The sequence below is a fragment of the Penicillium rubens genome (assembly GCF_028828025.1).
Source record: "Penicillium rubens strain IBT 27055 chromosome Unknown utg000002l_segment0_segment0, whole genome shotgun sequence".
Taxonomy (NCBI): domain Eukaryota; kingdom Fungi; phylum Ascomycota; class Eurotiomycetes; order Eurotiales; family Aspergillaceae; genus Penicillium; species Penicillium rubens.
Genome location: NW_026890600.1, coordinates 7,000,577 through 7,023,489, shown reverse-complemented (window position 1 = coordinate 7,023,489; position 22,913 = coordinate 7,000,577). Strand labels below are relative to the sequence as shown.

The 22,913-nt window shown below is 49.9% G+C and overlaps 12 protein-coding genes across 12 annotated transcripts; 3 read left to right on the top strand and 9 right to left on the bottom strand.

Annotated features, from left to right (window-relative positions):
* Nucleotides 1-115: 115 nt before the first annotated feature.
* N7525_005131 (nitroreductase family protein) lies at nt 116-1,066 on the top strand (the record flags this gene model as incomplete). Its single annotated transcript, XM_002565104.2, has 3 exons — nt 116-589; nt 685-799; nt 861-1,066. The coding sequence occupies 3 exons, from the start codon at nt 116-118 to the stop codon at nt 1,064-1,066; spliced, it is 795 nt and encodes a 264-aa protein (XP_002565150.2).
* Nucleotides 1,067-1,768: 702 nt separating this feature from the next.
* Nucleotides 1,769-2,106, bottom strand: N7525_005130 (uncharacterized protein; the record flags this gene model as incomplete). Its single annotated transcript, XM_061213288.1, has 2 exons — nt 1,769-1,925; nt 1,994-2,106. 2 exons carry the CDS (start codon nt 2,104-2,106, stop codon nt 1,769-1,771), a joined length of 270 nt encoding a protein of 89 aa, XP_061070309.1.
* A 104-nt stretch (nt 2,107-2,210) lies between these two features.
* Nucleotides 2,211-2,495, bottom strand: N7525_005129 (uncharacterized protein; the record flags this gene model as incomplete). Its single annotated transcript, XM_002565105.2, has 1 exon — nt 2,211-2,495. The coding sequence occupies one exon, from the start codon at nt 2,493-2,495 to the stop codon at nt 2,211-2,213; it is 285 nt and encodes a 94-aa protein (XP_002565151.2).
* Nucleotides 2,496-3,670: 1,175 nt separating this feature from the next.
* Nucleotides 3,671-4,594, bottom strand: N7525_005128 (chitin deacetylase; the record flags this gene model as incomplete). The annotated part of the gene is made up of 2 exons (XM_061213287.1): nt 3,671-3,732; nt 3,796-4,594. 2 exons carry the CDS (start codon nt 4,592-4,594, stop codon nt 3,671-3,673), a joined length of 861 nt encoding a protein of 286 aa, XP_061070308.1.
* A 369-nt stretch (nt 4,595-4,963) lies between these two features.
* On the bottom strand, nt 4,964-6,390 carry N7525_005127 (CCDC47 family protein; the record flags this gene model as incomplete). The annotated part of the gene is made up of 3 exons (XM_002565107.1): nt 4,964-5,339; nt 5,412-6,291; nt 6,336-6,390. 3 exons carry the CDS (start codon nt 6,388-6,390, stop codon nt 4,964-4,966), a joined length of 1,311 nt encoding a protein of 436 aa, XP_002565153.1.
* A 512-nt stretch (nt 6,391-6,902) lies between these two features.
* N7525_005126 (MDM34 family protein) lies at nt 6,903-8,630 on the bottom strand (the record flags this gene model as incomplete). The annotated part of the gene is made up of 2 exons (XM_002565108.2): nt 6,903-8,238; nt 8,296-8,630. 2 exons carry the CDS (start codon nt 8,628-8,630, stop codon nt 6,903-6,905), a joined length of 1,671 nt encoding a protein of 556 aa, XP_002565154.2.
* A 1,097-nt stretch (nt 8,631-9,727) lies between these two features.
* Nucleotides 9,728-11,767, top strand: N7525_005125 (uncharacterized protein; the record flags this gene model as incomplete). Its single annotated transcript, XM_061213286.1, has 2 exons — nt 9,728-11,262; nt 11,320-11,767. The coding sequence occupies 2 exons, from the start codon at nt 9,728-9,730 to the stop codon at nt 11,765-11,767; spliced, it is 1,983 nt and encodes a 660-aa protein (XP_061070307.1).
* A 656-nt stretch (nt 11,768-12,423) lies between these two features.
* N7525_005124 (cytochrome P450) lies at nt 12,424-14,263 on the bottom strand (the record flags this gene model as incomplete). The annotated part of the gene is made up of 4 exons (XM_002565110.2): nt 12,424-12,592; nt 12,683-12,852; nt 13,008-14,123; nt 14,195-14,263. 4 exons carry the CDS (start codon nt 14,261-14,263, stop codon nt 12,424-12,426), a joined length of 1,524 nt encoding a protein of 507 aa, XP_002565156.2.
* A 522-nt stretch (nt 14,264-14,785) lies between these two features.
* Nucleotides 14,786-16,246, bottom strand: N7525_005123 (nucleoside transmembrane transporter FUN26; the record flags this gene model as incomplete). The annotated part of the gene is made up of 2 exons (XM_002565111.1): nt 14,786-15,980; nt 16,074-16,246. The coding sequence occupies 2 exons, from the start codon at nt 16,244-16,246 to the stop codon at nt 14,786-14,788; spliced, it is 1,368 nt and encodes a 455-aa protein (XP_002565157.1).
* Nucleotides 16,247-16,758: 512 nt separating this feature from the next.
* mdr2 (ATP-binding cassette permease mdr2) lies at nt 16,759-19,216 on the bottom strand (the record flags this gene model as incomplete). Its single annotated transcript, XM_002565112.1, has 3 exons — nt 16,759-17,253; nt 17,306-17,941; nt 18,002-19,216. 3 exons carry the CDS (start codon nt 19,214-19,216, stop codon nt 16,759-16,761), a joined length of 2,346 nt encoding a protein of 781 aa, XP_002565158.1.
* Nucleotides 19,217-19,699: 483 nt separating this feature from the next.
* On the top strand, nt 19,700-21,216 carry N7525_005121 (Hsp90 co-chaperone CDC37; the record flags this gene model as incomplete). Its single annotated transcript, XM_002565113.1, has 2 exons — nt 19,700-20,658; nt 20,727-21,216. The coding sequence occupies 2 exons, from the start codon at nt 19,700-19,702 to the stop codon at nt 21,214-21,216; spliced, it is 1,449 nt and encodes a 482-aa protein (XP_002565159.1).
* A 403-nt stretch (nt 21,217-21,619) lies between these two features.
* N7525_005120 (clathrin light chain CLC1) lies at nt 21,620-22,771 on the bottom strand (the record flags this gene model as incomplete). The annotated part of the gene is made up of 4 exons (XM_002565114.2): nt 21,620-21,971; nt 22,080-22,180; nt 22,250-22,482; nt 22,543-22,771. The coding sequence occupies 4 exons, from the start codon at nt 22,769-22,771 to the stop codon at nt 21,620-21,622; spliced, it is 915 nt and encodes a 304-aa protein (XP_002565160.2).
* Between the last annotated feature and the right edge of the window lie 142 nt (nt 22,772-22,913).

The window sequence follows — 22,913 nt, the reverse complement described above, 5'->3', positions numbered from 1 at the left end:
AAATCGCCGTAGACCGGGTAACACCCCGGATTAGCGAGTGATAAGCAAGAGCCTGCAGGTCTATATAAACCACAGGTCCACAGAAAGAAAACTGTACACTTCACTCGCAATCAAAATGAGAACCCGCCTCACTCAATCTCCCCTACACGCCATAACCCGCACAGCATTCAGAATCAGCCCAGCACACCTGGTATCCCGTCAGACCCATCTATATCGAACCCAAACACAACCACTCCGCTCATTCTCCTCTTCAACCCGCAATCTGGCTCCAGCACCAGCACCAGACATGTCTAGCGCTTTAATCAATCTCGCTAAGAATAGGCGCACGATCTACAAGCTCGGCAAGGAAAGTCCAGTCCCAGACTCCAAGATCGAAGAGCTTGTCAATGCCGCCATCCTACATGTTCCCAGTTCATTCAATACCCAGTCTACACGGCTAGTCGTGCTCCTGCACGGTCAGCACGACAGACTGTGGGATATCGCCATTGAGGCTTTCGAGGGTCTTGTTAAGGCGGGTAAGATTTCGCAGGAGATCTGGGAGAAACAGACATTGCCTAAGTTGCTCGGTTTTAAGGGGGCGTATGGGACGGTACGTAGTTTGGCTTTCGCTTTCCCTTTCGAATTCGGTTTCATTTCCTTGAAACTCGAGGTATCCAGTCCTGTCCATAGCTAATCAATACCCAGATTCTTTTCTATGAAGACCCAGCCCACATCAAACCCATGCAGGAGAAGTTCGCTACATACAAGGATAATTTCCTACCATGGGCAGACCATTCGAATGCTATGCATCAGTATTTCCGTATGTCCATTTCTTTTTCGTTTCCCTTCGTGTGTCCTTTCTTCGTTCTAACGTTTACCAGTCTGGACGGGCCTTGAAGCGCTCGGCTTTGGAGCGAACTTGCAGCACTATAGCCCGCTCATTGATGCTGGCGTTTCAAAGCAATGGGATCTGCCCCGTGAGTGGCGGAATGTTGCCCAGTTAGTCTTTGGGAGTCCTGAGGCTGCTGCCGGGGAGAAGGTACAGAAGCCTGTTGAGGAGATGGTTAGGGTCTTTGGGAAGTTGTAGGGTATAGATACAGATAAAGCAGGAGTAAGGAGGAATTAGTGTGTATAGACACTCTGGTATAGATTAAAACATCGTAAAAGGGATAGACAAAACCATCACGGTCGTGCCTTGTCCCTTTATTCTTTCCAGCTTGATTGCCCCTTCACCTACACAGTTACAGCGAGATGTGTTGTTTCTCCACCCTTTGGGGTGATGTACGATATCTTCATTGAAGGGTACTGTTTTTGACGCGTTATATATGCTGATAACTCAAAAAGTCCCATTTGATTTTTGGGTTCTACCGTACAAAGCTGTAGAAGCCCGCCCAACTCCGACACAAATACCAGAAGCATTGTCTCACTGGAAACCTCCTTGGTCGATCATATACTCGACAACTTGCCCAGTTTGTCTAACACAAATCTAGCCAATTCTGATATAACTAGTATCTTCAGGCAGCGGACGCCAGTCTAAGGGACTTTGAGCTCCCCAACGTCTTTTTAGACACCGCACGACACCACTATGACCGGTGTCTTGGCGTAGCCAGTCCCGGACAATTTGAGATGAGTAAAGCGAACCTCCACCATTTGTGGCCCTAGGACCGGAAAGGAGAACGGCATCCCTCGAACCTAGAAGATGTGGGAGGAGGCAAAGCTGAGGTTCTGACTGCGGAGTCAGATAATGTACCACCTGGAAGTTCTGGGGCACTCACCGTTCTTTACTCTTTTAACTCTGAGTTAGCCGAATGGCAAATCTTCTTCCTCTGTTTTCCATATCGTCAAGAGAGGTGGTGACCGTCACCCTGCCGTCGATAGTCTTAGTTATTCGCACCTCGGCTGTGATATATAGGTCACTGCCATCTTGGGAGATAACGAAAACGGGCCTATGTACGACTTAGTATTAGCACTGTATAGCATAGCTGAGGCTGAGGTATAGAAAGGCAAGTCTCACCGCTTGGCATCGACCTCTTGTGTCATGAGCAGCGAAGCCACTTCCGTCGTCTCTTGGATGGAGACTTGGGGCTCATGACAATTTATTGATCCTGCCTTGGCCTCAAGGATCATCTTCATTGGCCCATCTTCCTCCCAAAGTATCCGTCGACTTGCGCCTCCATTTCTGCGCCATTGCCCAGTTTGGCCTTGATTGGCTTCCGATGGCGGCCCAACCGCTATGTATGTAGGGATGTTCGGCCGCGAGGCATAAGGAAGGCTACCAGGTTCATATTAACGGGGTCCTCATCAATCAGCCGTTCTTGTTTTGTTACCTCTTCCTTGAGTAGCGCCAAGATAATCCTGGCCTGCTCGACCGCCGGTACTTGAAAGACTCCGGCCCCCAAGCCAGCCTTGATCGCAACGGAAGAGAGTATCCCAGCAACGATGGCAGCACCACGATAGCAAATCGTGAAACCCTTACTGCTGGGTTTTGGTCCTGAGAAAGATGGAATACCGTCCATCTGCAATGTCATAGACGGTTGAATTTGTCTTGACCGTCCACAATATATAGGTGTCTTAATTGGGTCGTAGCGAGCTCGACGAATTTTTGTAAGGAGATCTATAACCGGTTAGCAACTGGCATATGACCGGTAGACAACGGTACGTGCCTTGTCGTCTCTCTTCACTACAGTGGACCGAGGACATTCCTCAAGGTCTCATTCTGTGGGAGGTTCTTCCTCAGACTCAGAGAAGGCAGATGACCGTATTGGTGATCTTGCCATTTCTGCAAGGTTCTTGCCTCACAATCTTTGCGTCTTCGATGTACACGACCTTCGAGTAAGTTAGATTACGCTCCAAGTCTCCAAAGCAAGGCTAGTAGAAGCCACTTACCCAGTGTCTGAAATGCTATAATCAATGGCTATGGTTGGTACCAAGTGCCAAGTAGTATAGGATATTGTGTGAAAAAGAAAAGAAGATGATGTTCTCGGACGTGATACGTGGGAAGTGGAAAGTGACTATTTGCCAAAGCAAAAAGGAAGCTGGGGGGCTGTTGTTTATATAGGTACCTACTAAACGATGGTCACGTCAGCTCACTCTCATATTTTATTGATACATACCTTGTTTGAATCTTACCATTGTTTTATAACCTGCATTAGAAAAGATAATACCTACTAGTGGGAGGCCAAGAGAAGAGCGAGAGAACTGTCTCTATATTCACGACCTAACCACTGGCATGAAGCTCTCTAAATAGGTTCATGGAGACAAAGGAACAAAGGCACAAAGACATGAAGACAGAGAGAGCCTCAAATTGGCAAAAGAGAGGTTTGACAATCTGCATGTAAGTGGCTTACCCCAGGTCTATGTCAATGCATCATATTTACCATTTCCATGAGCCTCAGATCTATGCATGTCCAGAGACCGGGTAGTTCACACCTACTGAAATGAGAATAAGCAGTCATTCTATATCCATAGTAGTTCAGCTGTTTTAATCCCAGTTCTAAATCAGACATTGTTAGCCTAGAATTACATTGGCCAGGCACATATGTCTACAGAACGTCGTCAAGAATAACCTATAAGTTCAATGGAGCTAAGACTTCTATACACAGGTGTCCCTTGGCTCAAGTATGAATATCAGAAAGAACAATCACCCAGGACGACAGAAAATAGAACATACCTCCAAAGCCACACAAACCATCTATCTCCCAGTACGATACCAATACTCAGACGGATCACCAAGACACTCGCCAACAGTAACAGCTATAAGCAAACGTTAGCCTCAAGCCATAGACGTACAAAAACACAAAGAAAAGAGAAACCTACGACTCAGCCCCCTCCTCTCAACATCCGCAAGCATATTATCCACCAAAATCTCAACCGTATGCTGATGCGAATCATGTGCCAACACAATCGTCCCACCAGCATCAACCTCCCTCGAGAACTTTTCAAAACTAACCCAATTTGTATCGGGATTATCATTCTCATAGTCCTTAGTGTCAACACTAGCCCCGATAACGTGGTATCCCAGATCGGCCATAGCGCCGAGGACGACGGGCGTATGCCTGAGGAATGGGGGACGCATGTAGGTCGGGAAGAAGCCAAGGATGTGCATGAAGGTTTCTTCAAGAAGTGTCATTTGCTGTACGATCTCTTCGTATGGGAGTACATCGAGGGAGGGATGGTTCCATCTGGATATTTGGTTAGTGTATGTTGGTGCTTGGACTGGACTTGGATAGAGAAGGGAGGAGAGTGGATAGGCCAGTGGGTGGGCATCAACGAACGTATGAGACCCCAGCTGGTGTCCTTCTGCCAATGTGCGCTGCACTACGTCGGGTGATGTATGGATGTTTCCTCTGTTATGGCCGTTGAGGAAGAAGGTTGCTCTTGCGCCGTGTTCGGCGAGAGTGTCTAGTATCTGGGGGGTGTAGATGTACGGGCCATCGTCGAACGTGAGGGCGATTGTGCCTGGGATAGTACAATGAGTGATTATGGCTCCGACTGGTAGGCTGGTGGTGCCGATGGTATTGGTGGTTGTATTGGTGTTGATCCTGGTTCCTGTGGGAGTGGCCTGGGATAGGGTTATAGCCGAAAGGAATGGAATTAGGGGGATGAGGAAATGCATTGTGAATGAATGAATGAAGTAGGTCGGAGTATATAAGGATAATTGGAACGACCAGTGATGTTGATTGGAGTGATGGGGTGAGGGAGAGAGGTTGGCAAGGTGTTCGGCTGCAATGCCATCTACGCTGCTTCCTAATATTCGAATCAGACAGGACTCGATGATTTGAACATAATCAGCATTGAATATGGCTGAACGTTTGAAGATTCCACCCCCAGTTCTCATGGTAGATATTATATCTTCCACAAATAAATATGAATACATCAAATTAGAAAGGTACCAAAATGGCAGGGTAAGACATTCAACCCGCATCTTTCCCACAGAAAGGAGCGAGAAGATAGCATAAGAACCTCCAGAACAAAAGACACCCGTCTAACCCTTCCGCGTGCTCTTCTTCGCCTGGCGTCTCTGTCCCTTCTGAGCCTCACGCTCAAGGAACTTGCGCTGCTCGTCGGCGCTTAATCCACGTAGGATTCGCTCACGCTCATCCTTCTTGATCTTTTCGGCAGCAATGCGGCGCTCCTCGGCCTTCTCTTCCTCGTCGACACGGCGCAGCCTCTTGATCTCCTCTTCGCGGACGTTACGGACTTTGCGCATGACTTCGCCACGGAAATGGGCGGAGGCGACCAGCTTGTCGGATAGGCATAGGAACTGGTTGAACAAAGGGAGGGTGGAGGTATAGCCGGACGGGGAGGAGGCGAGGTTAGCGGATAGCTGGATGCGCTTCTTAGGAATGGTCTCGTCAATCCTTAAAACACAAATCGTTAGCGACGGATCTAAGCAACGGATCTAACTAAAGGCTCGCACAGAGGCTACTCACTTAGTGGGTCTGTCGATAGGCTGGTCCGTCACGATCAAGTACTCAAAGTCATTACCAGCCTGTTCAATGGCCTGGATCAACTCCGGGGTGAGGAGGGTATCGCTAATCTCAGCGCTCTCGGTCATCACAGTGACCCACGAGGGGAGCTTGGGGCTATCCTTAGAGAAGGTGAGAGAGGCATCGTAGCGGTCGTTGCGGAACTTGCGCATGTGGCTCTTGTGGACAACAGCCCAGATAAAGCCGTCGTAAGTCGAGCTAGGGACCTTGACGGGAGCAGAATCCTTGGCGAGAACGGGAACCAGGTCCTTCTCCTTACCATCGAAAGCATACGCTAGAGCCTCGTATTTCTCAACGGGGGTCTCCCAACTCTCGAAGAAAAAGCTGAAGACATACTCCATAATGAAGGTGATGGGGTTGTATCGCTTAGGCATCTTAAGGTTGACATCGAGGAAGGCAACGTTCTGGCGGCCGGTCGCATACGAGGCGAACTCACAGGCAGACCTCTCTTTTAGCAGGGACTCGGGATTGGCGAGCTCCAAGGTGATCGCCTCACCGTCCACGGCAGCCGGTCGGGCGATTCCATCAAATCCGACGACGGCAAACTCCTTCTGAAGAGAAGGTCCGTGGGCCTGCGCCCAGTCCCTCGCCCTCTTTCGGTTCTTGCGCGTTCCCCAGAGGTGGAAGAGGACAATCAAGAGGATGACCGGCATGATCATTGCCTCCTGCTTGAAATCGCTCGGGGATGTCCTCTCCCATACTCGATACCAGGCAGTGTAGGGGACCTGCTTCGCGGCTAGGGTGTTGGCTGCTGGGGCGACAGTCGAGTCAGCGACGAGGGAGGCAGGCGACGGGTTGGGAGCTTCCACGAAGTCGGCGAAGTCTACCAGAGTCAGCTCAGCAATTGAAATGTATCAATCAACATACCATCGTCGGATTTAGCCTCCTGAGAGCCAAACACATTCTTGAACATGCCCGCCATATTGGAATTGATATGACATGATGGAAAAGAAAGGAGTGGGAACCAAGAGGTGGTGCCCGGTGCGGAGCTAAGTTCCTCCCGGGTTTAGCGCTATCTCCAGCTTTTTTACCCGCATCGGAGGTATTTAGGCGATTTAGGCGATTTATTCGATTCGAGGAACAAAGGAGACATCATAATTTAGACACCAAATATCCAACCTTTCTCTAGGGACCCCATAACCTGCCCCAAAATAAATAAAAAATACAGAAAACCCAATGGCTAATGAGTGTGGTATCATATAAAAATGAAACCCCCGAACAAAACTCAACGCCAGCTGTACCATGACAGAACCCAGTTTTGTACAATCCCGCTCCAAAGAAATACCAGTTTAGCCCAAAAACGAGGAAGAACAGAAAAAGAACCAAGAAACCGTAAGAAAAATGCAGAAAAGAAAAGAAAAGAACGGAAAAGGAAATCGTAACGGTCATGCTCGAGGATTGCTCAAGTCGAAAGGGATGTATGGAGGTAAGAGCTCAGTGGCCATACGCCGGAGGAGGACTGTCTTCGTGCTGGCGGCTCCAGAAGCCGCTGCATGCGTTTGTCATAAGTTTGTCCTCACGCATACGACGAGCGATTTCACCGGCGAGTCTGTCGACCAGGACAGGATCGACGTTGGCGTTCTCATCCTTGGAGAACGGAAGAACAGCCGCAGGCAACGGGGTCCGCTGGTTGCTAGACGGTCCCGCCTCAGCCCTCTCCTGGGGATAACCGCGCATAGTAGCACGAGGGGTGGCGTCCACATCCTCTGCCTTGGGTCCACGGATAGTCTCATGGGAGTATGATAAGTCCGCATCCCGACGAGTGGGGCGGGAGAAGCTGGGCAAATGCCTTTCGGGGATAATAGGTAGGTGGCAGTCGACCTCGGGTGACAGAGGTGGTGTGACTGGGTCATCTGATGGCTCATTTACAATAGGCAGAGGTGCAGAGGCGATAGAGGGGGGTCTAGACGACTCGGTCATAACACTCTCATCGCTAACGCTCATAGCGTCATCGGTTGTCTTAGGGCGCCGCAGATCCACAACACGCTTCTTACGTTTCCGAGCGTGGGCTTTGGAATGACGTCCAGCGCCTAGACTCAGACCATAGGTGCTGGTGCTAAATGAATGGCTAGACATGGAGGGTCGACTTTGCATGGAGGCATTGCTGGCGGTTTCGTGAAGGGAAGACATGCTTCCCATTTGCGACTGCTCTCGCGAAAGAGTCGGGCTTAGTGGTGAGATCACGCTCGAAGGGAATTCGCTGGTATCGGTTGGAGAGGTCCATGCTCGGTACACTACTTCCTGGATCGACGGAGTGAACAAGGACAGAGTACGTTGCGAATCTGTCAGAGCGGCCAGGCGAAGGAGGTTCTTTTGTGAGAAGAGGGAGTGGGTCTCTACCGACGAATCTAGAGAGAGCGACGCGATTTCGGACTCATTTAACGCATTTCCGAGGGAGTCGACGGGATCCTGTGGCGGGCTAGCTAGAGGATCTTGACCGGGGCCTTCGCTTGACTTGGCTGTGTTATCGGTCTCGTCGTTCATTTCCTCCCCCGTGCGATATTCTGGAACCCACAAGCGGAGCGACAGTCGATGAATGATGGCTGGGAGTTCGTCCATAAACAATATCCGGAGTTGAGCTTCGATCTCTTTTTGTAGGAAGTCGCGCACGAACGGGATCGAATCGAAGGTCGACGAAACCTTAAGCGACTCAAGCGGATCATTACGGAACACGACTGTGATTCCTTTTTGTTTTGAGAAAACTAGTATAACGAATCCAGAGAGTTTAAAATCGGAGAGGGTGATTTGCAGAGGTATAGTGAGCGGAGTACTAGAATCGCATATCAGCAAATATATCTGAAGGGGAGAAGTGAGACTGAAGACGTACGCGGCAGCAAGAGGTACTGGCGAGCCGAAAGTTGGTCGTGTGAGGAGGAAGGTATTGAGCGGATTTGCCTGAACCCGGGTCTTCAAGGTGAGAAAAGCGTCGCCAGTGTATGACATCTTAAAGATGCCGCGAAAGCGATCCTCGGCCAAGTCACCGATTTCCAAAATTTCGAGTTCGGGGGGAATGGATCCCAAGTTCAACTCGGTGACGTGAATATCGTCGACGATTATTGGGGGTTTTGGCGATTTATTAAGGGCGGCAGTGAGCAGATCTTGGGCGCGAGTGTAAAAACTCGCGTCCGCCATCAAAGGCGACCAGTTGAAGTTGAACGCCATGCCCTCGCATTGAGAAAGTATTAAAAGGTATTAAAAAGGTATTAAAAGGACATTAGAATGAGACTCTCTATGTTGTAGGAGAGGGAGAGAAGAGGCGGGAGGGCAAAAGGGAAAAAAAAGGCAAAAGCGCACATCCGAGGCGCGTGCCCCGGGACTTGGGACTCTTTTTTTATTTTACTTCTCTTCTCTTTGTTTTATATATATAATATATAATATATAGTATATTATTTTACTACTAACTATCTACTCTTCTACCTGTATCAATTAATTCTTCCTTTTTCTCTTTCTTTTATTGTCTGTATCGTCCATTCTTTCTTAGTACGTCACAATGTGACTTTGCAGGAACCAATTCCGGTCAGCCCCGGCTTGATGCCCACTATAGATGATATTGGACCATTCACCGTTCAGCGTTATCCGGCTTATATCTAGACTCTTCCTTTATTATCTCTGACTATTTCGCGAATCTAGCCCTCGAGAGAAAGGGGGGAAAACACGGGATAGGTGGATACACATGCTTCTGAAAGTCATACTAATAATGTACAGAAACACGGGGGTGCAGATCTTCAACGGTCTGAGTCCCACGTTCGTTTCATGTACGATGTAAGGGAAAGACTCCGAAGGTCCAATATCAGAGCAATGGAAGAAAAATAAAAATTGTATCTCTTGTAGGGAGTATAAAACCCGACATCGACCGTAGATATACCCCAGGCTTGTGGGATTAGCAGTCTTTCCCCGGACGTGTGCCTTTGTTACTGGACATAGACATATCCCCAAATATTTATCTCCAATGTGCAATTGCATTCTGATTTCTTATGCTTTTAATAGTCAACAAATCAAACATCAGTTAAAATATACAACAGTCCAACAGTCCAACAGTCCAATATAATTCCAAAGGCCAACGGCAGAATATTTTTTACCGCAGCAACACCGCGCTAAACCTGATTAGGCTAAACGTCAACACCGGTCGACGATCCAGCACTCCGGCCCCAGATTGACTGTCCTGACCTCATTCGGTCGAACAGAACCATCCTAATTCCACTACCACAGGTATTCCAAGCCCCAGATTAATATACTGGGTGTATAAAACTTCCCCAATGATGTCGACCCGGTCACACTCGCCAGTCTCAAGTCACGCGACACCAATGGAGCCCAAACAATCCAAATCCAAGTCAGTGGTTCAACGCAGAGTATACGGGAAACGAAGAGCCAATGCCCCCCGAGCGGTATTCGACCAAGGAAGCCCTGTCAAGGACGCCAGATTCAAGACCCAACGTGTCGACCCCGTGGAAAACCTCCAAGCGAAACTAGCCCAAGTGACAATCCATGACGACTCAACCCCTCAGTCAGACAATCGTGCAGAGCCTACAAAGACTGAGAGCGAGCAGCACCAAGAGCTGACGAAAGTCGTCTCTGATGAATCAAATTCGTCCGCGACAGAGGACACCTCGGACACCCCGACAACGCCGCAATCCTCTGGTGAATGCACCCCGGAGGAGACGAAGCCAAAATCAACGCGATGCGAAACGACGGTGGAGGTCAGAGAATGCCCAAAGGATTCAGACAGTCTCCCCCTGATTACACCAGATTCCCCAGCTCCGACGTCAGAGTCCACAGGCGAGGATCGAGAAAAGCCAAGTACATCTTCCGACAGAAGGAGAGCGGAAAAAAGGAAGATTCCTGCACCCAGGCGATCGTCCGGAGTCATTCATGACAGCAAAGCTAGCGATTATGTTCGCCCAATTCTGGATGAGGCTTTGTCTCCAATTGCTGCGCAAGGCATTCAGAAGTTCAGCTCATGGGCTTCGCGATCAGCGAGCATGTTCGACGTCGCAAAACTCGCAGAGGGATCCTACGGTGAAGTCTACAAGCTTCACCTGCGGGAAGAAGCTTGTAGGCCAGTGGTCTCAAAATCAAAGCTAGCTAAACTGAAATCATATGGCGATGGAGTCTTCAAAGTCGTGCCTCTGCGAGCAAAGAGCGGTCCCGGGTCCAAAAAATTCACCGCCATTGACGAGATTGTTTCCGAGGTCAAGATGCTCAAGTATCTAGATCCAATCCCTGGCTTTGCTCGCTTCAGAGAGATCCATGTTGTCCAAGGTCGTTTCCCAGAGTCCTTCCAAAATGCATGGGACCACTACAAGAAGACCAAAGATGACTGCATAAATCCTAATCCGTCCAACAAAAGAGCATATCCCGATACGCAGCTATGGGCGATTGTGGAGATGGATGATGCGGGATGTGAACTAGAGAAGTTTGCTTGGTCATCGATTTTCCAGATCTATGATATTTTCTGGGGAGTTGCCATGGCTCTGGCCCGGGCAGAGGAGTATGCTATGTTTGAGCATCGAGACCTTCACTTGGGAAATGTTTGTATACGATCGACGCGGGAAGATGGTTGCATGGATCCCCCCACAGAGCTCGACGTTGCACGACAGCCATCGTCCAGTGGATTTGGAATCAGCTCCCTCGAGACTACCATTATTGACTACTCACTCTCTCGCGCGGACCTGCTCTTGACCGATGATCCCGCCGGTCTCACCGAGGTTGCGTCATCAGATCTGGACAAGAAGCAGTTGTTCGATGCTATTGGCCAAGACGAAGACGAGATTATGCAAAGAAACACCTACCGATAGTATGTTTCCCAATGCCTACTTACTTTCTTACACAGCTTGCTAACATTGAAAATCAGTATGCGCGCTACACTCTATACTGGTTGCCCCACAGAAACAGAAAAAGTGGCGGATATCCCTGGCATCTGGGCAGAATACTCCCCACGCACCAACTTGGTCTGGCTACTATTTCTGCTTCAGAGCCTTTTCAAGAACCGCAAACCTGAACCACCGCCTACACAGCCACAGCGAAAAGCTCTTGCATCTTGCTCGCCCAACAAGATGACACGGAAACCGGAGACGGCCAAAGGGAAAGATCAGAACATCGCCGAATCCCTCGTCAAGGAGAGGCAGACGAAGGACGTGCAAACTGGTATCTCGCAGCTCAAGCAAACATTAGATCACAGGCTAAAGGCCGTCCTCGAACTTCTCGACTTGGAGCATGGACATGAAGATATGTGTTGCGCAGCGGATTTGGTGGCCTACGCGATGGACTCGCAATGGCTGGGTGAACAAGACTTTTTCTGATGATTCCTTAGTATACAAAAAGCATTAGCAGACGGGGGAGTCACATGGTGTTTGTCATTTTCAAGGTTAGGAGTTATCATTTGTTTACCTATTGTGGGCTTGGGGATTGGCGTTGGAATATAACATGCAATACCTTGGATAGATCACCAGTATAACGGACCTTGAATATACACTACCTTCATACATATTCTACATACATTTTTCCATGCGAATACATGACTCTGTCTACTTGCACCTTAACTTATGAGAATAAACACAACTTCGTGTTTTTCTTTTTCAAGGAACATCCCACAGCCATCACAAACCGCCTATCGGCTTCCCGCCAAGTTGCTATGCCCTCTGACAGAAGAGTAGTTATGTATTAGGACTTTTTTTTTCTATTCTAGCAGAAACGCCCACTTCCAAATCCCCAACCTTTTGTACCGGGGTAGTAACCCGCGGATGACTAGATGCATGTATGTACTGAAAACCCCAGGGAGGACGAAACAAACAGCCTAGCCGTAACCCCGAGACAAGAAGAAAGAAAACGCCATTTCAAAGCTTTCAACAAACGCTTTTCGGACCCATGCTTTTCCACAGTCGAGACAACGATCTATCCCAACTGGATGTGCAGTAAAAAAGGAGATATTGTCAGTTCGTTTCATAAATTCGTACACTTAGAGAACAGTTCCAGCACCGACACGGAAGAGCTTAACCATCAGTTCAGGACGGCTCCAGAGTGAGAAGGACTTCTGATCAGTCCAGTTCAGAGACTGAGGAAGAAGCTCTAGGTCGAAGTTCCACAAGAGCTTGGCGAGCAGGAGACGCATTTCGGCGTTCGCGAGGCTGTAGATGGAATATTAGCAAACACTTCCAGATATGGCTCAGGTGAAAACACGGATGGAGTGAGCAGGCAGTGATGGAATGTGTGCTTACTGTTGACCAAGACAGTTGCGTGGACCGTAAGAGTAGGGTTGGAAGGCCTCCTTCTTGTCATTGATGTACTCATCAGACTCGTTCAGCCAGCGCTCTGGGACGAATGCCTCGGGGTTCTTGAAGTGCGAGGCGGCACGGAAGGCAGAGTACAGCGAGATGGAGACGGAGACCTGTTTGTATTCAACCGCTGTCAGTATCGAGGCGTGGAATTGAAATTGTGTTTTGTGCTGAGATGGGAATAGCCGAGGGGGACCTGTCTTCTCTAGAACAAGTTCATGCTCGGATATTTTTCCGCAAACAACACACACCGGCATGTTGTAATTACCTTTCCAGGGACGTATTGCTCGTTAATCATCGCTCCTCCTTCGGGAACGATGCGTGGAAGCATGGAAGGAATGGGCGGGTAGATGCGCATTGCCTCAGTCAGGACAGCATTCAGGTACGGGAGGTCCCCGAGGGTGGACAACTTGATGTCAGTGTCCTTGTCAAAAGCACCACGAATTTCCCGGACCAAGCGTGTGTACTTGTCACGGTAGCGCAGAAGGTAGTATGTCACACCAGAGAGAAGGGCAGCGGTAGTCTCGCTGCCGGCCAGGACGAAGACCGCCGAGTTCGCATCCATCTCCTCAGGCGACATGCCCTTCCCATCCTTGGAATGCTTAAGGATATATGAAGTGAAGTCGGGACGGGTAGCACCCAGGGCGAGACGACGACGGACCTTCTCAACGCTCAGGTTGAAGCTGGCTTGACGTTTCTGGAGAAGGTGCTTGGGGACCAGGACACGCACCAAGGGGACGAGGAAAGGGTAGTACCAAAAGACCTTGAGGTAGGCGCTTGCCTTGACGGCATCCAGAATAATTCGGACCCACCAGTGGTATGTGCTGTTTGACAAGCAGCCGAAGGGTTCTCCAAAAGCGAGATCGCCAATGAGGTCGAATGTGGTGAAGTTGAACCAGCAGGTGATATCAATGGTTTGGGACGCGGCGCTCCCCATGAGGCCCTTAAGTTTTTCCATGAACATGTTGGCGTACATCTGGAGGATTTCTTCCTGCTCGCGCAAGGCTTTGTTGGAAAAGGCGTGGGTCAGCAAACGGCGCATCCGGGAGTGGTTATCCTCATTGGCTGTGATTATTGCATTAACACCGTTGGGAGTGGGTGCATACAAGGCCGGGTCCTTGACGAAGACTTTTTGGCCCTTCTTGCGGTGACCGTAGATATCCTTCCAGGCGGGTGCGGCGCGGTAAACGAGAGCATTCGGAGCAATACGGACCACGTCTCCGTACTGGTCATGGAGGCGCTTCATTGTCGAGTGCTGCTTACCCTGGATGTCCCACATGAGGTGAACCAAAGGAGTGATGGCAGCCAGCCTGGGTCCAGGGTAGCCACTCAGAGGGTGGAAGCAGAGAGTGTGGATGATCCAGCCCACATAGTAAACGCACAGCTGTGAAAAAGATATTGATTGGAATGAGACACATACTCATTCAATACTTAATCTTATACATCAGTACTCACCAAGGCAAGGAGTCCACTCAGTAGACCCCAGAACGAGGGGACAGCTAGGGCATGGCATCGGACGCCCATAGCCAAGGAATCGAAAATCGTCATGAACAATAACTAGTTACCGTAAGACATACGACCAAAGACATCCAGAGAAGTTCTTCTTACTGAAAGACAAATGTAAAAAACAAATATTAAACGAGGGAACGGTGTGTGGGAAAAGAAGAGAAGAGAAAAGAAGAAGAGAGAGGCGAAGCACGAAGGGGAACCGGAGTGGGCAAACGACAGATGAGATGATAAGAGATTTACAATAGAAATTGATTGGAGACATCAAATGGCGGGAAACTGTTTAAGGAGGTCGTTTAGGGTCCCAATTGACTTGTGTGTGTTTAAGAGCGATTGAAAATGCGAAGGCGACAGCCGGCAAACTTCGACTTGGAGTCTCAACTTAGGGCTCCTCAAACGGAAAACAGGGGCTACATTAAAGGACTCAATGGGTCAGCTAACAAAGGAGTACTCACGCGGAGATCAAGTAACGGAAGAATTTTCATGGCTCATCATTCGTTATATCTGAGTCTACTGGATGAGCGAAATATGCCACCAAAATCAACCACTGGCAACAGAGAAACTCAACAAGCTCCCAGCAGCCAGTCCACCGACAAGAACCAGGCTCATGAATCCGCCAGCAGCCGGTCTTTCGTCGGCAACAACCCAGTGACTAGCGCCCATCATACAGCTTGTCCCCAGGTACCCATTGGTGGCACCGAAGAAGAACTGTACAAGGAAATAGAAAACGTCACTCTTGACAGCAGCACCTTCGCCGTTGATGTTGCAGAGCTGGTACATCGGAATGAAAATAACACGGGCAATAGCCACAATGGCAGCCATCTGAGGATGCTGTCCCAAAGACACTCCTGGGATAGCCACACACATTCTCCCGGCCAAATCGCCCAGATTCCAAAGCAAAAATGCGAAAGGAACGAAGACACTAGGATCGTACATCCGTGAACTGGCAGGGTCGTTGACGGACTTGATCTCGGCCGTATAGACTGGGAACACCATAGAAACCAAAAAGCAGACGAACACAGCAAATGCCAGAAACCGCAGCTTAACGAACAGAGTCCAGAGGCTGACAGTCTTGGAATGTTCGCGGACATCCGCAATAGACTCATCGTCATCCCTTGCCAACTTTTGCCTCGAAGAGGGTTGCTGTCTCAGAAGATAGAGGAAAGCCAACAGGGCAATGACCGAGACACCCGTAGACGTAAGAAAATATATAAACGCAGACGTCGACGAACTCGTCTGGGGCATGCTGGGGTCTTGGTCTCGACCTTGGTCTCGACCGACGCTATCCTCCTTCGGCGGCACAGCCAGCACAGAGAAGATCTGAACAATGCAAGGCAACACACCGGCAACACCCTGTCCACCCATAATAGCCTGGGTATATTCCTCTCTACCGAACCCGGAGACGTATGCAAAGACGCCATTCTGGTTGATACCAGTGGCCAGACTCGCGGCGCACACCATCACCATCAAGAAACCAAAGTACGCTCGCGGCGAGGAATCGGTCATGACTACTGCTGAGAAGGCCAAAATAGTGAACACAACAGAGTTCAGCAACAGCGAAAACGTTATTCGCCGTGGATAGGAGGCGTTCTTCTGTAGCTTTGCTAGGGCATAGGCGGCTCCGAGGTTGGTGACGGTTGACATGGACTGGATCGACGGTTGGTAGTGTAGTCTTGTCCAGTCATCGGACTGGAACCGGCTGTAGAAATATGGTGCCGCGGCGAGGAACATGTTCCTAGATCGTGCTCCGCATTAGTTTCGGTTGGCTCAACTCACACATGTATGTAGCTTGTTCCTCCGGGTTCGGAGATTGTTGAGTTCCACTTACCAGGCCCACAACATAGACACTCCGAGGAGGAAGAATATGCCATACTGTAATCTTGAAAAGTGAGACTGCAGCTGTCGCTGCGTATATGTTGTCTCATCGGTGTCGTCTGCAGCGGAGTCCTGCAGTCGTTCGTACGCCGCCGGACGGGCGATGAGACTACGTATGCGGTTCATGTCTGTCTTTTCAACCCCACTTCCTATGTAAAAGTAAAATATTCTGTAAAAATAAGGGGATTATCTCATATCAAAGAGCTGTAATGCGCCGTTTGACGTTGGCATATGACTGGTTACTAAGCAAGATACGTCGCCCAGGCGGCCGCGGGACCACCCGCACGGGACTCCGGGACAGGCGATCTATGAGTTCTCCTGTGAGAGCCCATCTGCGACTGCCATAGCTTGTGTTGTACATTTGGGGTCTGGACAAGGTTGTAGAGCGGTGCCCCGAACAAACAATGAAACAATAATATTGATATCGAGATTTGTACACAGTAATTGCTGACTTAGTATCTATCGCAAAATCTAACATGCAAAATGTGCGGGAGTATGAGAAGAGAGGAAGAGTGAGAGGTGAGTGTAGATGAGGGAACATGTATTCCAAGGAGAAAAAATCAACAAGAATGAAAAGACATCGTAAGGAGATGGCCGTGTAACGGTAGGGTCAGGAGTAAACAAGGTGTGGAATACGATCACTCCTTCTTCGAAGAGGCTGTCTCCTCTACCTCTTCTACGTCATCTTCCTCCAGCTCAGGCTCTAACTCCTCCTTCTGGAACTCCCAGAGCTGATCTGTCTCCATAGACTTGACCGGAGGTGGCGTTGTTTCGCCACCACTCATTTGCCATTCCATGAGCTTCGTAAAGGCGCCATCCGGGTGAGAGCTGAGCTCCTCGTAGGAGCCTTGCTCGGCGACCTTGCCGTCAGGGCCAAGGACAATGATGGTGTCGGAGCGCTTGATGGTGGAAAGACGGTGGGCAATGCTGATTGTCGTGTTGTTGCCGCGAAGCAGAGCGGCCAACGCACTGTTGACGAGAGTCTCGGATTCGGCGTCGAGGGCCGAAGTGGCTTCATCCAGAATCAGAATGTCAGGTTCCTTGATAAGGGCACGCGCAATGGCAATGCGCTGCTTCTGACCGCCAGACAACTGGGCTCCACGGGCTCCAACGTGAGTATCGAGTCCATCAGGCTGTACTAGGTTAGCTAGGTTCGCCAAAATAATAGCTGGTTGGCGGACTTACGAAGTCGCTGATGAATTGGCAATTGGCCTTGCGCGCAGCAGCAATGATCTCCGATCGTGTTGCTTGAGGAATGCCGTAAGCGATGTTCTCGGCGATTGTTCCAGAGAAGAGCACAGGCTCTTGGGAAACAACGCCAATCTTTCTGCGAAGGGACTTGGCGTTCATGCCCTTGATATCTTTCCCGTTGATCAAGACCCGGCCCTCGGTGGGGTTATAGAACCGGAGCAAAATGGATGCAATGGTAGATTTGCCTCCACCGGATGGTCCAACGATCGCAACGTTAGTTCCTTGAGGAATCTCGAAGTTCAATTCCTGGAAGATCTTCACAGCGGGGCGGGTAGGGTAGCAGAACGTGACGTTCTCAAATCGAATGGGTCCACGCGCGGTCTCGACCTTGAGACCCTTGGTTGGGTGAATCGTGGGCTCACGATCTTGCAGTTCAAAGAGTCGACTCGCCGCACCCACACCTTTCATCAGCTCTGAATAGAAGCTGGAGAGACCGAACATGCTGGAGCCTGCATAAGCAGTGTACATTAAAAACGAAGTCAATTCTCCAATGCTGATAGCACCCGATTGAACCATCCCACCGCCGACATAAAGCAGGGTCAAGATCGTCATGTTGCCCATCAAGCCAGTCTAGGAAGAAGTCAGTCAAAATCAATAAGAAGCCAGAAAGAATCAAGACTTTCGACTCACCGAGCTGAAGAAGGTTGCGCTAATAAGAGACTCTTTTTTGCCAAGCTCGAATATTTTGCGAACTTGTTTGTTGTACCGGTTGACTTCGATAACTTCACCGGCAAACGACTGACTAGTCTTGACGTTGCCCAGGCGCTCTTCCGCAATCTTAGTCAACGATCCCAGGTTCTTTTGCATTTTGCGACTGATGTTCCTAATGGCTCGACCGTAAAAGAGAGCGCCGAGACCAATTGGAGGAAGCAACACAAGCAAGATAGTAGACAGCTTTGCACTAGTATAGGCCATCAGACTGAAACCAGCTGCACCGCTAACAGCAGCTCGTAGACCATCGGACAGGTTCTGCGTGATACTCTTGCCAACAATGATAGTGTCGGAGCTAAGGCGCGAGATCAGATCACCAACCCGGTTGGCATCAAAGAACTCGGCATCCTGCACGAAGGTTTGACGGAAAAGCTTGGAACGCAGCCTAGCAACAATTCGCTCACCAACAATTCGAAGAATGATGATGCGCCCATAGTTTGCACCAGCACCCAGAAGTAGAATTCCACCGAGAGCAGTGTAAAACATGGGCATGCTCAAGCCGAACAGTTCGCCCCCTCCTTCGGTTACGCTCTTGGTGGCAGAGTCCATGATTTTACCAATGGAGAAGGGAACTGCCATTGTGATTGAAGAGGAGATTAGGAGGAAAAAGAAGGCGAAACCAAGGGCCTTGGATTCAGGGCGCGCGATCTTCAAAAGCCGCCAGATTTCGGAGAATCCGGATTTCTTTCCCGATGCGCCGTCCTTGGCCAACCTGGCGCTCATGTTGACCTGCGCTGCCTGCGCTGCTCGCTCAGACAATTCGAAGCCCTTGTCCTCCTCCACTTCTTCTTTTAGTTCTGGAGCTGACCGGGTAGTTGGCACTGTGGAGGATGCGGATGGTTTCGCTTGGAAAAGTTGGGAAGTTGAACATAAAAAGCATGCTTGGGAGACAATGCGAGACGTAGAAGGGGTATATTTGAAGCTGTTGTTTTGAAGCAAGAGTGGGTTCGCACCATCCCGGAGTGTACCCGAGGCGGTTGAATAGAGACGGTTCAACCCATTGTGGTCGGCGGAAGAGATAATAGGCGGTCTCGCTTTAGGAAGTAGGTCGCGAGTAAAGGAGCTATATGGTCTCAAAGCCTGCCGTGGGCTGACACCCAAGGCCAGAGACACAGGCAGCCTGGCACTGCGCATATCGGAGTCGGATCGGACAAGGATCGAAACGGAATTGGAGTTACAATGATGTCACCGAATAAGACGTCGACATGCCATATCTAAAGGGAAAAAGTTCAAGTTGAGCACATCACATGGCACACATTCAGCTCCTTGGAACGTGCAATGGACTAGGAGCGGATGTGTCTGGAGCTTCGTCCGACGCCCACGGTCATCGGCAAAGCGGTTTTCGGGGCCGGTTTTGCCTTAGTCGACCGCTCGTGATTTTGCCCGTGCTTACCGCCCATGGAAGCCGGTCGAGAGCTCTAGATACTTCATCTGTCCTGGGCCAGAAGCTTCATTTCTTTCGAGTTTCACTAGGTTGAAACGCTTCAAAAATATATCGGTAAATTTGCTGAATTGTCATTTGCATCAGGATCGTCAAAAACTTTTGTTCCTCCCCTGTTTCCTCTGCCGCTGATACACCACCCCACCTCTACTCCTGCACACTCACTGTCAGACAAGATGGTGCTTGACTACAGCAAATGGGACGCCTTGGAGCTGTCAGATGACTCGGATATCGAAGTTCATCCCAATGTCGACAAACGCTCTTTTATCCGAGCAAAGCAAGCCCAGATTCACCAGCAACGAGAGCAGCGTCGTCATGAAATCAAAACCTTGAAGTACGAGCGCATAATTAATGATGGATTGTTGTCACGCATCGACAAGCTTCTTGAGTCTCTGAAGAAGCACGAAGACTCGTCTGCATCCCCCGACGAGTTCATTTTCACTACAATCATGGAGTTCGCCAGCAATCCCGCCGAAGATCAAGCCCCCACCCCGCCGGAAGGAGTATACACACACGAGCCGGAACAACCCAAGTTTTCCCAGATGATGAGCTCACTGGTGGACCAGGTGAAAAAGGAAATTGGCGATTCTAAGCCTGAGAACCTCTTCAAGGCATACATCCAGGGTGTGAATGGACACTTGGAAAAGATTCAAGCACTTCAAAAGGAATTGTTCGCAAAGCTTGCGCAACTTGAGAAGGAGGAAGGCTCCAAGATCACCAGCGATAAGCTACATGAAGGTTTCAATCAATCGCATGTGGCCAGGATTGCTGAGAAGGAGAAGGCGGCTGCCAAAGCAAAGGAGAGCTCTGTTGAACTCCTGAACCCTGGTGCAGGAAGCTCCGCCGCCAAGGCCGATGATGAAGGCGATGATGAAGATCCTGCCGATGTCGAGATTAGCCCGCTAGCGAAGAAGTTTGCTCAGCTCAAGCCTGGAGACTACAAGGCCTATCTACAGTTCATCTCAGCGAACCCGGAAATTGTCGCCGAGAAAGAGACTGATGGTCTACTCGTTGAGGCGTTCAACAGTCAGCTCAAGGGTCAAGATGACTATGCTCGCCAGTGCGTGCACCAAGGTCTTCTTCTGCAATACTGCCGTTCGCTTGGTCGTGACGGTATCCAGCTGTTCTTCACTCGGTATGCCAATCTTCTGCCCGTATTTCATTTTCTCTTCTTCAGTCAATGGCTAACATATAACCTTCTAGCATCACCACTAAAGATCACCGCGCATCAACCCTGTTCCTTAATGATGTCAATGAAACTTACGCTCGTATCAAATCCCGCTCCGCTGAACTTAGCAAGGACGGCTCAGCGTCCAACGATCATGCGGGCGTAGAGCAAATCCAGCTGCACGCCGTTGACCCCAACACCAAGATAACCATCAACCTTCCCGGCGCCAACAGCGAAGACCCCGTTGAGATTGAGGCACGCAAGATCTTCGACGCTTTCCCTGAAGACCTGCAAAAGGCACTGGCAACCGAGTCCTTGGACGAAGTCAACAAGGTTCTCGGCAAGATGTCCGTTGATGAGGCAGAGGTCGTTGTGGAGCAATTGGGCAATGGTGGTATGCTCAGCTTGGAGGAAGGGATTGTGGATGCGACGACAGCTGAGGGCCAGAAGAAATTGAAGGAGTTGGAAGACGAGGGGAAGCAGGAAGTGGGTGAGCCCGGTGGCGACGTTACCGAGCTTGACTAAGGATATGCAAAAAGCGATGATGATATGAATTGAGTATGCATTTATTTATTTCTCTTAATCCGAGAACAGGTTAGCAACTACTCCCAATATTATCGTACATTTGTAACTTTCCATTCATCAGAGCTAATCGGCCGGCGAAGGAAATCCGTGGTATTAACGATGCTATCAATTTGAGTGAGATACTAATTTACAAACCCCCCTAAGAGACTTCGCTGCGTTGAGTAAAATAAAATAAAGAGAACAATTGACGTAGCGGCCTGATCACGGCCAGGCTACCAAATAATGCGGGGAGGGGGATGTAGAAAAAGCCATATCATATGAGTAAATGTGGGAAACTTGTGAATACCACGTCTTAACCCCGGACTCCCGAATCTTCTATCCCCCACGCGCCAAAGCAAACCACCTATATTCCGCTGGAGCCGGGAGCCTCCTGGTCTTTTCGGAGGTCGATCAACAATTCACGGAAACGCTCCTTGCCGGAGCCGCTGGCACCGCCCGCGGAGCCCTTGCCCGATACATCAACCAGCTTAGCAATGCGCTCCCAGCTAGTGCCACCCGCAGAGGTATCCTCCCGGTTCGCGAGGAACTGTTCGGCCTCGGCGCGGGCGTGGGAGCGGTTCTTATCGGCCTTGTTGTTGTAGGAAACGTAGAAGTCGTCAATATCCTCTTGTGCCTTCTTGACGGTACTGGCCTTCTTCTCGGCGGAGACCTCTGCACGGCGGGCGATCTCAGAATCACGCTTCTCGCGCCATTCACTGAGGATGGAAAAACAGACGTTAGCTTGGGAACCAGAGCCGAAACAAGATGAATGCAAATCGCAAAGGCAATGCGCCCCGTCATTCAGAGCCTGAGATCCAACTCACCGAACAGCATCTCCCTCATCCTCAGGTTCCTGCGCGCTCTGGTATCCGGTGCGGGGGAAAGGTGAGCCGGAGCCAGTGATTGTGCCACCGGGAGCAACGCGCTGCATAGATGTAACCCCTGGTCAGCATACTGTATGTTCACCACAATGTATCCAATAGCCAATTCATACCTCATTCTGGTTCTGTGTCGCAACGGAGGGGAAGGATGATTCAAATTGGCCAATTTCCTCAATGGGCTCATCACCTCCGCCGAGAAGGTCGTCATCCATCGTGCCTACATTGGCGCCGGCAACGTGGTCTTGAGAAGTAGCGAATTGCTCGGCATCTTCACCGAGCGCGGCACGCTCACGGGCAAGGAAATCATCATCGGTGGTGGCTTGGACGTCAGCTACTTCGGTTTGGCCTAAATGCGGGTCATGTTAGCTCCGGTGTAAGGAGAGCAAGTAAGGTGGGTTGAGCATACCCTCAGAGAAGTCCTCTAGGGAAGGGAAACGGTCAGCCATGCTGGGAATGGATTGTACTTGACTGTTGTATGATTCAATAAAGACGTTTGAATCAAGGAGATGGTCTTGAGAAGAAGTAATCAAAGGGTCAGGAAGTTGATTGTTATAGGAAGCAGTGTTGACAGGTGTGGCCGGGGCGGGCTCGGAGGCCCGTTGTTCTGCCGGTTCCGGGGCGGTAAGCTTATCCATGTTTCAAGCTTTGGGGTACAGACCACTTCAACTTCACTTGTGGTGAAGAAGATTGAGAGTTGAGATCTTCGTTTGATATCCCTTTTGCTTTGTTCTGGTGGCTTTTCTTGATTGCAACTTAGCTGCAGTTTTAAATCCCACC